The sequence below is a fragment of the Mustela erminea genome, chromosome 11 (assembly GCF_009829155.1).
Source record: "Mustela erminea isolate mMusErm1 chromosome 11, mMusErm1.Pri, whole genome shotgun sequence".
Classification (NCBI taxonomy): domain Eukaryota; kingdom Metazoa; phylum Chordata; class Mammalia; order Carnivora; family Mustelidae; genus Mustela; species Mustela erminea.
Window position 1 is genome coordinate 12,086,730 of NC_045624.1, and position 20,044 is coordinate 12,106,773.

A 20,044-nucleotide genomic window follows, 5' to 3' on the forward strand; every position below is an offset into this window, starting at 1 on the left:
ACTGCCTTAGAAATTATGTGCCTGAAAGACAGAAGAAAGTGCTGGCCTCCCCTCTAGGCAGCACGGACCAGTCTGGTTCTTCACAAAATATGTGAGTTCTTACCGTGCTATAGTCATACCAATGGGCTTTGGGAAAATAAGCAGGAATCGCAAAAGTATTCTGAAACATAAAAATGACACATTATGCATATTCCAATAATGTAATTAATAAAAATATTTCTCTAGATTTAAGATAAAAATGGGAATTTTATTAATGATTTTAAGAGTTGGGAAGTTTTTAAAAAAATTTTTAAGATTATTTTAAGACTTTATTTATTTGAGAGAGAGAGAGCACAGAGGGAGAGGGAGAGGTAGAAACAGGCTCCATGCTGAGCAGAAAGCCCAACACAAGGCTCGATTCCAGGACCCTGATATCATGACCCCAGCCAAAGGCAGACACTTAATCCACTGAGCCACCAGGTGTCCTGAGTTTAGGAAGTTTAATTGAAAAAGATCTGAGAAGGGGTTCCTGGATGGCTCAGTGAGTTAAGCCTCTGCCTTTAGCTCAGGTCATGACCCCAGGGTCCTGGGATTGAGCCCCGCATTGGGCTCTCTGTTCAGCAGGGATCCTGCTTCCCACTCTCTCTCTGCCTGCTGCTCTGCCTCCTTGTGATCTGTCTCTGTCAAATAAATAAGTAAAATCTTAAAAAAAAATCTGAGAAAATTCTTCAAACATAGAGAAAACTTTTTTTTTTTTTTAAAGGTTAACTTTATAAAGATGTGGGGTAACAAGACACTAAAATGAGAAATCAGTTGGGGTTGTGAAGTTTTCATTAATGGGGATTTTGGGAAAAAAAAAGATCTCCCTTATATGTTCTAGAAAGTTATTTGCTGGAAAAGAGCGAGTGGGACAAGATGATCTTTAAAACGCTCTTCTTGCACTTGAGATTATGTGACTGAGGGTTTCTAATCTATGACAAAAAAACAAAAAACAAAAAACAAAAGACAAAACAAAAAAACTCACACTTTTCAGCACAGGGCTGATTAAGAGGGCAGGACCCAACATGAACTGACAGTCTATATCCCACGTTTCGTTGTCATTCGTAAACCTTAAAAAAAAAAAAAAAAAAAAAAAAGAAGAAGTATGAAATACCCATGAAACTGTTAGGACTGCTGCAGAGTGCTCGCCACAAGACATGGCCAGAACCTAGGCTTTGGGGAAACAGGCTGTACTCACTCATGGAAAAGGGGTCGGACGACAGTGCTGCCCTCAACATGAGCTTTATGCATCAAAGTGTAGAGGTAGGGCAGCAGGGTGTATCTGATCTGAAGGACTTTTCTGGAGAACATCTCAAAGGTTGAATTCCAGGCCACAGGATCTTGTCTCTAAAGAGATACAGGAACATGGGGGAGACACTTCTTTATGCTATGCTAACACTTTCAGAAAAAGGTCAGCAGGCGCTTCTCCCAGGCACCAGGGACACAGATTCCTCCCTTCATTTCCGTCCCATCCTCTCTCTTGCCCCCTGCTGTCTGACTGAACTAGTGCTACTACTTCCTTCCCACTCTATCACAGACTCCTAAGTCCCCTGCACAGGGCTGGAGAGACGGGGCTCTCTGCAGCACTGACAGAGCTTGGATGGATCTGAGTAAAATAAAAATTCTCCAAGGAAAAAGAGCTTCTTTTAGTTTAGCTCCACAGGGAGCTACAAACCCTGCTGTCCTCATAGGCACGCATCCCTCAAGACATGAGCAAAAGTGTTTTCTTGAGAATTGCTTATAACTCTGGGGTTTTGAACTCTGAGGGTTTCCTAAGAAATGGAGGGTCTGATTTTTATGATTTTTCCTCAACAAAAAAGGATGCTTCTTTTGAGGGTAAAGAAGAAGTGATTTGAGCACCAGCCGCTGCCTCACCCTGGTCCCGATGGTGTTGTGGTTTCTGGAAAAGGGATAAAAGGCCCCCAGTTGCATCCAGCGAACACACATCTCATATTCAGCATTTCCAAAGAAGCCACAAATATCTGCTCCTGTCTGAGAAGATGCAAAATCGGAACATGAGGTGGGACTTTTGTAGGTTGCAGACACGCTGGAATATGACTAATTAATAACGGCCCCGATGTAACTTACATACGATATTCCAAAGAGACTGAACTCCATCATGCCTGCAATGAGAAGACACAGCTGTGTTGGACACAGCAGCCCTTTCAGAGGGTAGTTTTGCCCTGTCTCTTCCATACCCTACTTCGAAGCCCTGGGTCAACAATGATGAAAATATCATACAATGGGTAGAGACTCAAACTCATACCCACGGAGAAGTCAGCTCCTGCTGCTTTCACTGCCCATGTGAAGGATAGGCAGACATAACCAGTGTCTCTGCCACGACACACCCCAGCCTGCTCCCTGCCAGCAGGAGCCCCTGGGGGGAAGCCCACACACCGATGATGGATTTCCTCAGCTGGTCCCACGCGGCCGTGTTGTCGCCCAGCCAGTGGCCTCCCCAGCGGCCAGAAGAGGGGAACGTGGAGCGCGTGACGACGACCCCTCGCTTTCCCGTCACTTCCTGCACAGCTCTGGTTGGAAGGGAACAAGGAAGTGAATTGGGCGTGAATTCGAGGATGGAACAGCTGTGGGACTTCATTACAGAGAGCCGCTCCAGTCTGAAATATGGGGTGGCAATGGTCTTCCATTTGGGGCCAAAAGGTGTCTTCCCTGGAAGCATCTACTATATAAAGGTGATCCCAAGAGTTACAGCAGGACAACTGGAATCCATCATCCCCTAAATGTGGATTTCCTTTCTTTAAAATAAATAAATAAATAAATAAATAACAAATTACCTAGTTGCCTACATCGAGGTGACAGGAAGGAGCTGGGTGAGGTGTGAGGCAGGCGTTTACAGAGCAATTGCTCTAGCCAGGTATTAGCCTGGTCATTCGCCTCACAACCTCCTGAGAAGGTCTCCTTGGCCTCCATTCCTGTTACAAAACTGAGGCTCAGAGAAGTTGGACAACGTATCAGAGGACACTTAAAGAGCAAGGAGGCAGATCCGGGATCCAAATCAGAGTATATATGACTGTAGCGATTTGGTAATTCTCTCTGTGCTACTCCTCACAAAGTGGGATACACTTGGCACACAAGGACAAATATACACAAAGGATGTTCAAATACCTCCCTACGGAAGGTGGGTCTTCTGCCTGCAGCTTCAGTAAGAAAATAAAAACAACACGTGGCAGGAAAATCAATGGAACAAAAAGAGAAAGGCTATTAACAGATCCTAGTACATAATTTAATTCACATATTTGCTGAAGAAAGCATTACAAATCAATAGACACAGATGAATTATTCAGTAAACGATGCTAGGGAAAGGGGCTCGCTACTGCGGCAGAGATTAATCCATGGGGTCACTTCCAATATTTCACACCAGCATAAATCCCCACCTGGATGGATACACACTTAGACACATCCACACACACGTCTGACTGAGAGGTAATGACGGTCTGAAATAAGGCAGGTATGGAGAGGAAGGGTAGATGGAGGCAAAGAGCTTTGTCACTGACCATTTCAGAACTCTAGAAATTAACCAGCTCTGGAAAGCAATGGAAATGGTCTATCCAAGAAAAATGACTCAATCTCAGCAGGACAGTGAGGTCTGTGGGCTTGGAACTTGGGCTGCTCCCAGCTGACCCCATCCCTTGTTCAGTGGCTCCAACAGCCAGCAGCCCTGCAGCAGCCTCACAGGTCTGATCTCTTTGGATGCTCTGTGAAAAGCACCAGCCCCTGAACATAATTGATACTTTTGTTCTAGCTTCCAACCCCCTGGATGATCTCTCTTCCCAAGGCTCTGTGGCCAGAGCCTGGAATTCCCAAAACAGTAACAATTTTCTGGCACCATCATAGGTATTCAGGCTGGGGTTCAGTTGGGACAAAGCTCGGCTGTTCTTAGAGTCAATTCTGGAGAAGCAAAACAATGGAGATTTTTGCAAAGATCCTACATATTCCTGAGGACTGAAAAGACAGCACTTGCACAAGGCTCTGGGCATGCCCAACACTAGGCCATGAGAGGAGAAAGTTCCAGGGACTTACTTCTGGCCATACCACAGGTCCTGAGTCAGCAGGAAAGGAAAGGTCTTAGAAACTACCTCAAGTTGAAGGTGTGGCTTTTCCTACTTGTCCCCTTGGCAAAGGGTGGATGACATAGAGGCCAGGAATCCAGATGACCAAGAAAGCCTTAACATTCCCTCGAGCTTGACTAAATTTTAGGCAGGCTTCTTCCCTTTATTATTTTTTTTTAAGTTTGTTTATTTGTTTGAGTAATCTCTACACCCAACATGGACAAACTCATGACCCCAAGATAAAGGATTGCATGCTCTTGGGGTCCAGCCATCCTCTCTGGGAACACACTCACTCGTAGGTGGGTCTGGTCTGGGCCCATCCGTACAGGCTGTGAACGTCGTAGTGCCGCACCCGCGAGCCATCTGGCAGGATCTGCTCACTCTCCATGCACAGGGTCTTGCTGCTCAGGCCCTTTTCCCTGGACTCCAAATCTGAGTGGAAAGGCAGAGTTACTTCCCAAACAACTTGCTGTGTTCATTCACGAGAAATGCTCATTATTAGCTTTGCTGTTTCTCCATTTCACTCAACGACTTTGTTACCAGTTCCCAGTTCCAATTTCAAGAATGATTTTGTCTACAAAATCAACATCTTTATAACTAATGAAGGGTAAAGACAGGGTGTGGAGCTGGGCAAGGCACGCTTCATTGTCCTCTGATATTTATAGCATGCAACCAGAGCCCACTTATCTGTACAATAAACTCCATAAACTCAGTTCCTTTGTTGTTATGACTGTTTCTTCCACTAGATGGTAACACTCTCAAGGGAATAGATCTTGTTTCAATCAACTGTATTAAGGTCTCTAAATTTTCTGATTCATTAGCACTTGCCTGATACATAAATATTGGGGGAGGAAGGAGAAGAAAGGGAGAGGGAAGGAGGAAAGAAGGGAAGAGAGGAGGAAGGGAAGGAAGAGGAAAGGTGTGCGGGAGTTAGTGAGCCACGGGCAGGCTAACTGTGACCCAAACATCAAAAAACTTGGATTGCAGATTCTGTCCCACAATCTACTGGTTTGGTGTTTCTAAGAAGGTACGTTGCTTCCCTCCCTGGGTTTCTGGAAGGACTCAACGTTCTGAGATACCTTTGATGGTAAGGTCCTATGATGCTCTATTCTGTTTGTACTACAGAACTACTAAGGCATGTCCTTCATGAAGTGTCTGTGGACATGGACAGAGAGAGAACAGAGCCCAGATTTTCATTCTCTAACCAAAATAGTCTGTGTTGAGGGCGGGAGGCGTGGTTATTTAAAGTGTGAGCAATCAGTTCACAGTTACCAATGTAATCATCCTTTGCTTGGTCTTTCATAATACATCATGTCATTATTTCTATGCCTATTCCGTAATTTACACTTGTTCAAGGTTATTCTATTTGGGATTTTATGTCATGTGTACAAGTACTTTCATTCTGCAAAATTAGGCTTCACTCTGACGAGAGAAGGAAAACTTTCAGAGTTTTTGAGTAGGGGAGTAATTTGATGAAGGAATCATTTACATACATGGCATATAGGGTGGATTATTAAGAATTTCATCACTGCAGCCCCTGACAGATCCATTCACAAAGTTTGATGGCTCGTTCATATCCTGCAATGAGTTAACAAGAAAGATTCTGTGATGTCAGAGACGCTGTGACCTTGGCTCTGGAGGACACAGGTTTCACGGAGATGAACACATCTTATTTAAGAACTCAGCTAATCACTTCATTGCCTCCATTTACTCTAAGACATTGACCCAGATGGACTCTAAGAACCCATGTTTATCTATGTAGACGGTGAAACTCCTAGCTTACCTGGCATTTTTAAACTTGTGAGGATTATTTCATAGTAAAAATATAGCAAAAATATGGAGCTCATGCTGAATCCATGATCTAAGGAGATTCCTTGATACATCTCCCCACACAAGAAGCCCATTTTTGTTTTCCTATGTATGAATTACTCACTTTTTATCTGTGGCCCATGGTTGCTATTCTCTTCCCCTACTCTTTCTTAGTCCAATAGCTTGGACTGATTCTGACATCAGCAGAGACCAAACACAAGGACAAGTGTCTCGCTTTCTGCAGTAGATGCAGTCCTGAAGAGTTGTAGGTTAACCCAGAACCAAATCTGGAAATGAAATCATACTTGGAGTTTATTACTAAATTTAAGCAGTGGTGGTTCCTGAGGTGAATGTTCACTGCCTGCTTTGTTAGTGGAAAAGTTAAGATTTTGTAAATTGAACTACTTTTAACAGGAAACACTAAGGGCAAAGGCAGGTGTTGGGAACCTATTTACTATTTTTTGAGGTTTTCAGCCACATCTTCCCTCCCCCAGAACAAATATCCCAGAGTAATTATCTCTCTATTCCTCGGAGCTACACACGTTCTTCATTATCTGTTTTGCCTTGTTCAGGCTAATCTTCCATGTGTCTGCTCTGGTCTACCTACACTGAGAATAGTGGCTGGAAAAGCCCTAGGGCTTCCAGTGGGCTTGTAGGTCTATCTCTGGGTGAATTATGACCTTCTTTCAGTGTAGCCCAGACCTGTGAAACCCTTGAGAGCTGGCCTAGAAAACTCTCGGGATTTCAGGCCACTGGACAGTGGGGAAGAAAACTGGAACACTGATATGCTTCCTATCCCTAGACAAACACAAGTAGAAGAGCCTTTGGACACATGTCCCACAGATATTTCATGAAGCCCTGCTCTTAAGCCCAACTGACATGTGTAAGCAATATCTGAACAGACCTTTGAAAATGAGTCTGTACCAGCACCGTGGTGAACACCTATTGTCTCTTGAATTCATGCCTTGCCAGCCCCTGCTCCACCCCGTATCACAGGATGGCCCCTCAGACTCCCCTAGTATTAACTTCTGAGTAGTTTGGCCAATGGGAGGCACTAGCCAGTGAATGGAGGTTGGGAGATAAGAGAAGCTGGGGTATTTGTCCCTCCCCCACTTTCTCTGGCAGCATCTCTAGTAGTGGCCCATCTCCTCCAAGGGCTCCAGCTTTTGCAGGCATGTTCCTGGGCAGATACACAATCCTCTCTGTGTCTCTAGGGGTCCAGAACCTCAATTATACAAGAGTATACCTCTCTCCCATTTCCCCAGCCTTAGCTCCCTCCTCTGTTTGTCTCTGCATTGCCTCTCCATGGTTTGACTCCTAACATTTCCAAAAAAGAACCACCAAGGGTGCACTTACAATCCACAGTCCATCAAACTTCAAGTTCTTCCCTGGCTTTTGGAAATCTTCATAGAGCTCTTTGATTTCCATCTTCCACCATGCGGCTGTACTATTACGAAAGAAGTCTGGAAAAGCAACATTGGCTCTGTACAGCTGTAAGAGTAAATACATACTTTCAGGATGGGTCTTCACCTGTCCAGGAAGGGGAGTCTGGGGACCAGGAAGGGGTGAGGAGCAGGTACCTGTGCAAGGCACTGCCCCACTCAGGGTCTGAAACTAGTCTCAGCTCTGCTGTTGCTTCTACAGAGTTTACTGTGAACACAAAGCTCAGAGAAGGCTGACTGCATTCTTTATTCTCCTAGAAGGGCGTTAGATAGTCTTAAACCCCCTTGAAACATGAGATCCGTTTAATGACCGGACCTTTAATCATATGAACTGGAAAATTAACTATCTGGGTCTAAATGATCAAACTTTAGATATGTAAATATTTTTTCTACTCTGACCAAATAAAGGAGACCAGTCATCCAGGGAAAAGTGACCTGCAGATTGAAGGGGTGGCTAGATGTCCAGGTTGATGTGACATCAAGTATGGAGATCAAAAACATCAACCCTTTTGAACTGGCTGGCATATTTTCTTATATGGGGACAATTCATTAAAAACCTAGTCTGTTCATAACCTCTCCAGTAAAAATATTCTGGATTTCAATTTATTATTTTTCAAGCACCATTGGATTTAAACATAATACCACCTATTAAAGGTACACTTGTGAAGACACTTCACTTGATTTCCCGCTACACATTTCCAGTTTAGTTGCTTATTGTGTATTCTGTTCTGTCTGATCTCATTCTACCAAGAAATTACCGGTTGACAAGCATGCTCAGAGAGTTGTTTAACCAAGTCCTGGGATAAAACTTATAAGTATCCAGATGTTTAGGGCAATGTGGACAGAAATCTGTACACAACTATACCTTAACCTGAGTTTCATGGTCAAGGGATGTATCCACATTCACATTGGGCAGTTCTGGCCAAGCCTAGAGAGAAAGAAGAAAAATTAAAACTTCTGAAAGGCATTGCATAAGGACCATGAGATGATTCACGTGTCAGACTCTAATGACATGCATCTCCATAAAATTCTTGGATTTCTTTGTCATTAATTAAATAGTAAAATCTGAATATATGAAATTCAGTTAGGAGAAAATAGAGTAGGGTCCTTTGGCTCATTTCATAAGCTTTCAAAATCATTAAGTTAAAAAACAAAATAAGCTAAATCTATTTTAAATATATCTTCTGAACAATCACCTTTCAAATGACTATTCTGCTGTCTATCAGAGACATATAATAAAATTCTCTCCAAAAGTAACAAATTTAAAACATGACTCTAAAGAACTAAGATTGATTTCATTCACAACCTATAAAATTAGCCTTAATATTCTTAAGTAGCATTAACACTTACTGGAGACTCCAAATATACATAGCATTAAAAAAAATCCAGAGTTTCAACCAATCTCATCTATAACTAGAAGGGCATTAACTATATACATTAATTAACCAGAAGGGCATTAACTATATACGTTGATTAATTAATCCATTCAGCAAATGCTTACTGATACTATATGATAGGCACTGTACTATAATCTGCATCTACTGAGATTTAAGTAAGAAATAGTCCTTGTTTTCTTTTTTTTAAAGATATGTTTATTTAAGAGAGAGAGAGACAGAGGGAAAGAGCATGAGCAGGAAGAGAGGCAGAGGGAGAAGGAATCCTCAAAGAGACTCCTCATTGAGCAGGGAGCCTGACGCAGAGCTTGACCCCAGGACCCTAAGATTATGACCTGAGCCAAACCAAGAGTTGGACTCTCAACCCACTGAGTCACGCAGTCATCTCTAGTCCTTGTATTCTAAGAGTTCACAGATAAATGTGTGTGCTAAGTGACATGCTATCCTCTCTGAAGATGCTAATATAGAAAATGGGAGAAATGAGCAGAGCTCAACTGGTCACTGAATGCTTCTATGAGAGTACATTTGAGTTGGTCTTGAAGTGCAGATATTATCTGGGTAAGCTGAGAAGGCAACATCCAAAGGCACAGTAAGCAGAGCATGCACCTAAAACAGCAGGAAGCGTAGCACAGTTACAGAGCAGAGTCTGAATCCTGCGTAGGAGCTTCTGTCATCTGGGGTCAGGAAGTGCACCTACAATCCTGTTGCTATAAAAGAAACAGATGAAGACTGAGAGTTCATCAGACACAGACTTCAACAGACACAGACTTCAGAGCCATTCCCAAAGGAATTCTTTAGGTTTGTTACATGACCAGCTGGAATACATAAAGGTTGGAGCATCAGAATATCTCCAGACAATAAAACAAAGCTCATTGATACTTTAGAGACTTAGACCTGTAACCTTGGTCTTATTAATCAGCATCAGGAAGAGTTCTACTCATTCATGATTTATTAATTACCTAATATATTTTGCCAGGGTTTATTGACAGCCTCTTTTAATCAAGACATTCTGGTGCTGATTAATTATGGGCATCTTCTCCCAAGGCTCACCTTTCCCCAGACAATGTCATTACTGTTGGGCCATTTGATGAACACATTGTTTTCCTCCCCTCTGGTGAATGGCTCATACTTGGTCTCGTTGCCAGAAATAGCTGGGTCCTGCAATGAAAGGGTTTAAAACAGCAAACATGAGAAAAACAGCTCCAAGACAAAAAACAAAAACAGAATACTCATAGATAATTTGCTTTATGTCCATAAAATTCTTGAGGAATAAAGTATGCTGTTGGAAAACATTCCTGGAGATAAGCCAGGTTAATAAGACATTAACCTCCCACAAAGAAAGTCAACTTATTGTGCTCCTAGAGTATGGTATCAATACTCTCTAAGAACATGAAGCTTCTTTCTTCTGTTCTGTGTCCAAAGTGGCTTCCCTGTTTACCCCACCCCATACCTGCCTCAGTTACCCTGTATAAAAGTATCTTATTTCACAACTGTCATATAAATCACCACTATCTGAAATTATCTTTAATTTTTCTCATTTTTTGAAGTTTTTATTTAAATTCCAGTTAGTTAACAGGCAATGTTAGTTCAGTTGTACAATATAGTCAGTCTTTAATGGTGATTTATTGGCTGTCTCTGATTGACTAAAATCCTGTAAAAAAAAAAGGACAATGTCTGATTCATTAATTTAGATCATATACACAAACACACACACATACTTTTTAGAATGGTGATTTTCAAAGATCCAGTATTTAATTAATACTTGAATGAATGAATGAATGAACGAATGAATGAATAAAAGTCAGGAAATAATGTTCTATTTCTTGGAAGCTAGAAGGGAGGACCATTTGCAGGTAACTACTTCTGTGTTTATCAAAATACAGCCTCCAGAGCAAAATTATAAATTGGTGTTCTGAATCTTAGCTCAGTTGTTTGTGAGTTTAATTAAGAAGAAGTAAATCCCCTGAGCCTCACCACTGCTGAGTAATGATACAACTGAAGTGGCTTTTGAACCCCCTACGGTAAATATGAGACTAGGATACAGCGATTCCCTCAGAGGCACAGCCTAGAACAATGAGGCCTTTGATGTTGCTGCTATATTCAGTGTTTCAGTCCATAGTTCTGACTCTAACCAAGGGAATTGTAGTAACAGATTACATCCCAGTGATGGTTATGAAAAATAAATATTGCTAAGTATCACCTTTGGAAAGCCATTTTTCATGTGTTCTGCCCTCCTGTGTTTATTCACTTTTTAAAACTTAAAAAAAAATTACTATAGTCTCACAGGAAGTTGCAAAAAATGTACAGGGAAGTCTTGTGTACTCTTCATCTAGTTTCCCTCAATGGTACTATTTTAAAGCCATGAACACAGAAACAGAAAATGGGCTCTAATCTTCTAAATACCTACCAGAATGAGAATGAATCTCATGCCATTTTTCTTCATTTTCTCAATCAAGAAGCTGAGGTTTTTGAAGCTGGAGCTGAGAGTGAAGTCCAGCTTCCGGTCCATGTAATCGATGTCTACGTGCTGGACGTCCTACAGGAAGGAGCAAGCAAGGTGCTGGGGATCCTGTGGCAGTACCCCTCAGGGCCTACAAATGCCTCTACTGACCCCAGCCCAGGCCCTTCCTAATTTGTCCAATCTACCGCCCCAAACACACACACTGAAGATTGAAATTGCATTCTGATTCCTGCATACAGATCACCTGTCCCCATCCTTGGAATTGTCTCTCCTTTCCCTCCCTTGATTTGATTCTTTTCCACTCTTCAAATTTCAAATTGGTGAGCCTATCAAAACAAGTGCTAGTTGAATATTCAAGGGTAGAAAGCAGGACTTCCCTGAGAAATATATTTATTCCCCCCCCCCAGTAAACCTCATTGGATTTATTACATTTAGAACTATATTATTGTATAGCTTTTAGAATGTGTGTATTTCTGCCATTCTGTTCTACTGGATGGTCCTTGAGATGAGAATTTTGTCTTCCCTTTTCTCTAAATATTACCAACCCAGGCTTCTGCATGTGAAAGTCACTCCATCTAGGGTTGGTGAGTAATGGCTAATGTGGTTAATACTCACTTGAATAAAAGAGATACTCCTTTTTGGCCTGAAGAGGATAATCACCCATATTGCCTTAAGATTCTAAGTACAACTTGATTGGGGAACAGAGACTTGTGCAAAAGCCAAAGCTTGGAAAAGAACAAACTGACATATAAACACTGATCACCTTGGTGCAGTAGATCTCTGGGTTTTTTCATCTGTTAATCTTCCTACTTTTTCTACTTTACATTTAATACATATATGGTAGAGTAGTACATAAAAATAAAATACTTAAAGCCTGGGTGAATGTTTCAAATGATCTTGATGACAACATCATAACACTTCACTTTATTCTCATCTTCCAGTCATTAGCTGTCCTCTAAACTCTCAGAAGGTGGACTGACAGCAGAGAAAGAGCATGAGGAACAAAAAACTGATGATTACAGAGGAGGAAGGGTGTGCTCTCTGTGGACTTCTGCTTGCTGGCAGCAATGGCCTACATTTCTCAGGGCTTATGAAGGGGACTAGGTGGTTGTTGTGTGATATGCATATGTGGGTATGTGTGATTCCCAGAGAGTGAAGACTTGATTTTAGCTGCTTTCTTTCATACTGTCACTTTATACTCATCCTCTCTAAGAATTGTCATCCTTTTGACAGAGTCTCACTTAGAAGTTCCCAAAGTCATGACTTAAGACTAGCCATGTCTACTGCAGGGCATTCTTGACAAAAGGCAACGAACGAGTAACAATATTGCTCAAACACACTGCCAACCACTGAAGAATTAAGGCAACTTTCAATTTTGAACCCTCGATTTAAAGGTGGCGTGAAATAAATTTGGAAATCACTGTATTACACACAAGACTGGCTCCGTAACTACATTTTCCTGTACTGAAGTAGTCATCAATAATTTCCCTGAAGACATTTTCAATCTATAATTAGGCACAAATTCCCATAACCAATTAAACCATGGGCTGAGTAGGGGATTCATACATAGGGAATCTGTGCCGCCATCATTGCCTCATACAATTGGGAGATCTCAGTATCATTGTGGTATCCATAGCGACTTAGCTGGAATCCCAAGGCCCAGTATGGAGTCATTGCTGGCCGACCAATCAACTAGAAGAAAAAAGAAAAATGGGTCCAGGATGACTTTGGAGGAAAGGGAAAAAAAGACTTATACTTGAAGCAACTTGAGCACTTCTACTGAGCACTGTATGATCTAAGAGGCCTTGCTCAAGAAAAATAAGAAAGTCAAATAAATATGGACTGATCATCAACATGCAGGATGACAAAAAATCTCCTATACTCTAGAGATTCTACTCTGGGAAGGCTAAGAACTCAGGTTGTTACTGATTAGATATTCTTAGGATGCTTAGCAAATAATTAAGAGGCACATGGGTTATCTATATGCCTTTATACCTGTAACATTAGAACCTAACTTCAGGAAAGACAGCAATAATATAGTAGGAATACCCAAGGGACATAGAAACAAAAATCAACTATTTCAGTGATAAGAACATGGTAATAACCAATAAACATTTGATTGTTTATCAATGCATAGAGTGAATTCTAACCTCAGTGTATTGCTGAGTTACAAGCTCAGGGGTTGGCCCCAAAACCATATAAAAGTCCAAAATCCCTCCTGTGGTGCGGTATGTCAGGGCAGGAGTGGGCTGGAATGCCACATCTGTTAAAAAAAAAAGAAAAAAAAAAGATAGACGACAAGGAGTCCTTGGAGCTATACATCCCCTAGATAGGAAATCTGCCCTAAAATGTACTCTTTACTTTCTCTCTTCCTTTCATGCCCTCCTTCCCTGGAAGGTTTTCTCTTATGCTGTGGAATAGGTGGATTTGCAGGTGCCCCAAACATAATCTTAATCTCAACATCTGGTATCGCTCTGTGAAAGGAAGTTAAACTGTCACAGTAAAAGGTCATGCAATTTAGTCAAAATTTTACTGCTAACACCTGGCCTAAAGCTCTTCAAAAATGTGGAAGGAAGGAAGGAAGGAAGGAAGGAAGGACGGACTTGCCCTTGAATTTCTCTATTTCTACTGGTATTCCAGATCCCAGGAAAGTAGTCACAGCTGGTTATGTGCAGGAAACGTGCCTCTGTCTTACCCATGGCATTGCTGTTTAGCAGGAGCACCCCATGGGCGCTGCCATCTTCTTCCAGTGCCATGTAGTAGGGGTGGACGCCATAGGAATTCTTCTTGTACTGGGAGAGTCGTGGGGAACAGTAGGCAGTAATCAAAAAAAGAAATATCCAAAAAGTTGTTTCTACATCATAACACAAATAGCAAGCTCCTATTCAATATTGAAGATTCACCACAATGTCATGTTCTTTATGAAACCTTTCTTTCCACCGCAAATAAAAAAATCAAGTGCCCTCCCCCTCCATGCCCTCCTCATTTATTCTACATAATTCTCTCATAGCACAGGTTATATTAATATAATTTTATTACATATATTATATACATATATGTGTAATATCTACATATTATATATGTATATATGTATATACATGTATAATACATATATAATATGTAGGTATATATAGATGTATAGATAATATAATATATTATATATTATATATTATATACATAATATATAATATATACATGTTACACATATATGTATATACATATAATATATATGTGTGATGTATATACATATATAATACACATATAATATGTATTATATTATAATATATACTATATATATATACATATATATGTATGTATATATACATACCGGTGTTAGCGGTAAAATTTTGACTAAATTGCATGACCTTTTACTGTGACAGTTTAACTTCCTTTCACAGAGCGATACAAGATGTTGAGATTAAGATTATGTTTGGGGGACCTGCAAATCCACCTATTCCACAGCATAAGAGAAAACCTTCCAGGGAAGGAGGACATGAAAGGAAGAGAGAAAGTAAAGAGTACATTTTAGGGCAGATTTCCTATCTAGGGGATGTATAGCTCCAATTATATGTATATTATATATACATATTACACATATATGTATATACATATATAATACATATATAATATGTATTATATTATACACATATTATATATGTACATATAATATACATATAATATATATACATATATAATACATATGTATCTAATACATATGTATCTAATACATATAAAATATAATACATATTATACATTATATATGTATATACATATATGTGTAATGTGTATATATAATATATATTATATATTATATATAATACACATTATATATGTTAATTATGTGGAGGAGGGATATATAATATATATATTATATATATATGTTAATATATGAGGAGGAGGGATATATAATATATATATTACCATTAATTCTGCATCTCTCTCTCTCTCACTAGCCTATAAACCTCTGGAGAACGGACAGCATTTTTAAAATAAGACATGTACCTGACACATAGAATATACTAAAGAAAAGTTTACGAAGTAAAATCCATAGTCCACAGGAAAAACATATGTTAGGGACAGAAGGAGCATAACCTGTGGCCTATTTTGTCTGAGAACAGAATTTGTCAGCACAGGGTGAAGTTCATTAATCGGCACTCTACACGTACATATGGATTAAGATAAATTTATACGGAGAGAAACTGATCGATAGTCTTTTTCTTTTGTGCTTACTGCTGGGGGCTCATCACGAGCAAACATTCCCCACGTGGTCCAGCTCATATTTCTTCTGAAAGCTGTGTGCTCCGTCTCCCCAAAGCCATAGATGTACTGAGAGGGGAGGCGAGTAGAAATGGAGAGGAACATGTCGTTGAAGGTGAAGCCAGGCAGCTGAGAATCCCAACTGTAACACAAAAGCATATGTCCACATTGCCCTGATCATGGGCAGAGTAAGCAGGGGGCCTGTTTGGGAATTCTAGTGGCTTCTGAAGCCTTCTAAAGAATGCACAGCTGGAAGCAGACTCAAATACTGTGAAACGACATAGCTCATAACAAAGGCCATGACTCACTGCCAATGTTCTGCATTTGCCTTTTTATTCTGTGGTCTACCAGTCTGAGAACTCCTTTTCTGGGCCATGGGCTCCTTGAAGGCAACGACTATGTCTCACTCATCTCTTTATCCCAGTGATCATTGGAGAACCGGTTTGAATACATGTATGAATCAATAAGCAAGGTCTAATCACGTTTCCCAAAAGAAAAGGGGGAAGCTCTTTGCATGAGTTCTCTACATTGGTCAAAGGACTTCTTAGCAAAGAAGGCAACTGACCAAAGTTAGACACTCAGTCAAAGAGAGACAAAAGGCTGTCTACATGTGCGCGCAGAGGTGATGGTTTTTACTTGGAAAGGGAACTTCAGCCCAAGGCAAAATCCTTCACTTCATTCCATTTAGCAGCAAGACAAGGGATGAGAAATGACAACTCTTTTAACATTTAACATTGGGAAAAGACTGTAAGTCTACAGCGCTGATAAAAGCAAAGATTGTAAGAAGCTGTTTCTCTTTCCTTAGAAAACTTTCCCTCTCTCCCGAGTCTTCTGTTATTTTGTCATGAGGCTATATAGAGCTGATTTCTATCCTTGGTCATGCTTACTAAAAAGAGTTTTCTGTTCTACTCAACAAGAACAATGAGTAGTACATGCATTTTTCTTTTTTCTGAAATCGAGCAACACTTATTTTAAGCCTTTGATTAATTTTTCTTGTTGAGTTAGTGACTAGGAGAAAATGGAGTAACAGATCTACTCCCTGTTTAACACACGCAGACACATACTTACATTGTCTCTGAGATTAATATTATATGTGCATTAATTAGAACTACCATAATTAGGCCCAGAACCACTTTAATGAGAACCAAATAAATAGTGCTTACATCACAGTGCCAGAGCTTTTTCTTCGAATCTGGATCCCAAAAGGATTGTTTTGAATCTTGACGTCATACAGACGGTCTTCAGGGGAGCCAACTGGAGAGGGAGGGGTGTTCAGAGGCACGGGGACCTCGTACCTTTTGCTCATGGAATCAAAGATCTAACAAGAAGAGAGAAGGAAACTTTCTGATGGTATAATCTTCGACCTAAACTCTTTCTTGCCGCTTCATATCATTCAGTTCCCATGTTTTCTGGCCAGTTTGAATCACATTGGGAGGCATCAAATATCCCAAAGCAAATGGATGTGATTTGCTACCTACAATGCCCAATATGGATCCTGAACTCCCAAATGCCTCAGAAACACCTATTCATAAGCAGGGAGGGCACTTCCTCTAAATAATTTATGAATTCAGTATATAGAATTTCACAGATAGAATGTGTGTGTGTGTTTGTGTGTGTGTGTGTGTGTATGAGCACATGAATATGTATGGGCACATAATAATGTAAGATTATGTTTGGGCATGTATGTGTATGTCAGAAATTAGAGAACTGAGTTTTTATATGTACTCGGAACTTACTGTTTGTGCTTTCAGATGCTTAAGACAAGTTTGGTCCATAGTCCTGCTTCTTAAAATTGTGTTTCTCAGACCCCGGTGACTCGTCAGAAATGCAAAGTCTCAGGTCACCCTCCCCTTCATTTTCTGAATCTGAATCTTTATTTTCACAAGATCCCCAGAGTGATTCATCCCACATACTGTGAAAAACAATTCTTAGAGCTGAGTTGTCCAAGGTGACACGGGGTGAGACCCCGTGACCCCCCTGAATTCAAGGCTGATCTCCTGAACTCAGGAAACTCCTAGAACTTTCTGCCTAACTGTAACTTTATCTTTTAGAAACTAACTATGGGATTTCTGGACCAGGAAAAGAAACATTTGAGGAGAGGTCTGTGTAGATGAATCAGAAAGTGCAGGCACAGTTACCTCAGCTTCATTATAATGTTAAAACCCCCTTCTGATATTCCTCCCAAACCCTAACAGAAGGAGCCGGCTTACCCCTGTTGGGGAGTCACCGGCTTTGAAAATCATTCCCTGAGATGTCCTTGTTGTAAACATAAAGATGACCTTGAGAGGCAGCTCCACCTGCTGTAGTCTTTGTCTCTAACTCACCCAGCAGTGGACCCACCAGACACTTGTAGCCGTTAAATGCTCGAAAGGTGCTAATCTGAATTGAGACTTGTTATAAGTGTAAACTATACACCAAAATTTGAAGAGTTAGTATGATTAAAAGATTCTAGGGGCGCCTAGGTTGCTCAGTTGTTAAATGTCTGCCATCGGCTCAGGTCATGATCCTACGGTCCTGAGATCAAGCCCCAAATACGTCTCCCTGCTCCACAGGAAGTCTGCTTCGCCCTCTCCTGCTTGTGTTCCCTCTCTATCAAATAAATAAATAAATCTTTAAAAAAATAGATTCTAAAATAGCTCAATAACTGTATTTGGATTACATGGTAAGATAATATTTCAGCATGTTGGTTAAATAAAATCTTATTAAAATGAATTGCATTTGATTTTTTTTCAAATACATCCTTAGGAGTGTGGCTATTAGGAAATATATGTGGTTCACATTGTACTTCCCTCAGAACAGAGCTGTGGGTCTCAAAGTGTGGCCCCTTGACCCACCTCAGCATCAGAATCAGGTGGAAACATGTTAGGGATGCAGACTCTCAGACTGGGAACTCTAGGGCGGAGGCCCAGCCATCTGAGCTTTAACAACTGAACTTCAATTTAACAAGAATTGTGGGTGATTCTGGAGCTTTCTGAAGTTAAGAGCCACTGTTAGAGAAATAATTCTAATACTGGAAGTGAGTTAATGCGGCTCGTGTGAATTTCCCATGGAGCAGACACATTTTTCACAGGGCTAAGGGAGGGGTCCTTTGAGGACACTTAACGACTGAGTGCTTGGCAGTGCAGAACATTCACAATCCCGGTGGGTCCAAGATCACATCCTGGACTGGTACCTCTCTGGGCCATGGTGCCTTTGTCCATTAAATGATGGATTTGGACCAACATTGTGTCAATGACTTTCATCCACATGGAGCTGTAAGAACTCTGTGTTGAGAATCAAAACCTGCACCACCTTGGAGATTACCTTGAACTGCAGCATGTACTCTGTGTGGTAGATCACACTCAGCTGGAGGAAGCTGATTGTTGCAGAGAGAGAGCCAGAGGCAGTGGCTGCTCGGGCTGATTCAGGGGCCCCCAGGTGGGCAAGTTTTGTGGTGATGCCCGTAGGCAGGTACTGAATGTTACTGGCGGCATAACTAGGGATGGTGTCGTAGTAACAGGTGGGCACGTCAGGAACAGTTGTGCTCTGGAACAAGAGAAGAAATTCCCCATCAGCCTCTAGCATCACACTTCGAGGATGTGATTTCTAGAGAAGCTAGTTCACGCAAACTAAGTCTCTTACACCATGCCCAATATTATGGCTTTAATTATGTTCCTCCCAAAGATGTGAAGTCTTACCCTGGTATCTGTGAAAGTGACCTTATTTGGAAATAGAGTCTTTACAGATGATCAGATTCAATGAGATCATTAGGATCAGTCTAATGCGATATGACCAGTGTCCTTATTAAAAGGGGAAATTTAGACACAGAGACAGACCTGCACTCAGTGAGATGCCCATGTGAGGATGAAGGCAGAGACTGGGGTAATGTTTTTATAAACGAAGCAAGACCAAAGAGTGCCAGAGAACCACCAGAACCTGGGAGAAAAGCATGGGACAGAGTCTCCCTCCCTTTCCTTAGAAGGAACCAACACGGCTGACAGCTTGATCTCAGACTTCTAGCTCCCAGAATGCTCACATAACAGATTTCTGTTGTTCTAAGTCACCTAGTTTGTGGCACTTTGTTACGACAGTACCAGCAAATGAATATATCCATTTAAAAAACACATGCTCGGGCGCCTGGGTGGCTCAGTGGGTTAAGCCGCTGCCTTCGGCTCAGGTCATGATCTCAGGGTCCTGGGATCGAGGCCCGCATCGGGCTCTCTGCTCAGCAGGGAGCCTGCTTCCCTCTCTCTCTCTCTGCCTGCCTCTCCATCTACTTGTGATTTCTCTCTGTCAAATAAATAAATAAAATCTTTAAAAAAAAAAAAAAAAAAACACATGCTCTTTGGCTTCCTCTCCTAGGTAGGCAGGTAAGGGTAAGCAGGAAGCCTGGTCTGGAGACTAGAATCCTCAGGCAGGGTTCTACTCCTGGAGTCCTCATTGCTGCCATTGTGACCTTGAGGTAATCTCTCTGACTTTCATTCTATATATCAAATGAAGAGAAAAAGTCTTACCAACGTACCTTCTGCATGGACTCTCTAGTAGATGAAAAAAAAAAAAAACCCTCACTTAAAATACTCAATACACAATGCATACCCAATGTATTGTTGCTGT

At 41.1% G+C, this 20,044-nt stretch overlaps 1 protein-coding gene across 1 annotated transcript in view; it reads right to left on the reverse strand.

Annotated features, from left to right (window-relative positions):
* Positions 1-20,044, reverse strand: part of MGAM2 (maltase-glucoamylase 2 (putative)) — a 70,177-nt gene that overhangs the window by 532 nt on the left and 49,601 nt on the right. Inside the window, exons 26-43 of the mRNA XM_032304957.1 lie at positions 18,755-18,976; positions 16,615-16,769; positions 15,425-15,593; positions 13,890-13,986; positions 13,345-13,457; positions 12,761-12,886; positions 11,141-11,269; positions 9,784-9,891; positions 8,205-8,267; positions 7,254-7,388; positions 5,582-5,666; positions 4,382-4,520; positions 2,416-2,549; positions 2,107-2,141; positions 1,894-2,010; positions 1,217-1,365; positions 1,004-1,088; positions 104-160 (exon numbers count right to left, since the gene is read on the reverse strand). Of these exons, the coding sequence (XP_032160848.1) occupies positions 104-160; positions 1,004-1,088; positions 1,217-1,365; positions 1,894-2,010; positions 2,107-2,141; positions 2,416-2,549; positions 4,382-4,520; positions 5,582-5,666; positions 7,254-7,388; positions 8,205-8,267; positions 9,784-9,891; positions 11,141-11,269; positions 12,761-12,886; positions 13,345-13,457; positions 13,890-13,986; positions 15,425-15,593; positions 16,615-16,769; positions 18,755-18,976 (2,118 nt within the window). The remainder of the gene's footprint in view (positions 1-103; positions 161-1,003; positions 1,089-1,216; positions 1,366-1,893; positions 2,011-2,106; positions 2,142-2,415; positions 2,550-4,381; positions 4,521-5,581; positions 5,667-7,253; positions 7,389-8,204; positions 8,268-9,783; positions 9,892-11,140; positions 11,270-12,760; positions 12,887-13,344; positions 13,458-13,889; positions 13,987-15,424; positions 15,594-16,614; positions 16,770-18,754; positions 18,977-20,044) is intronic.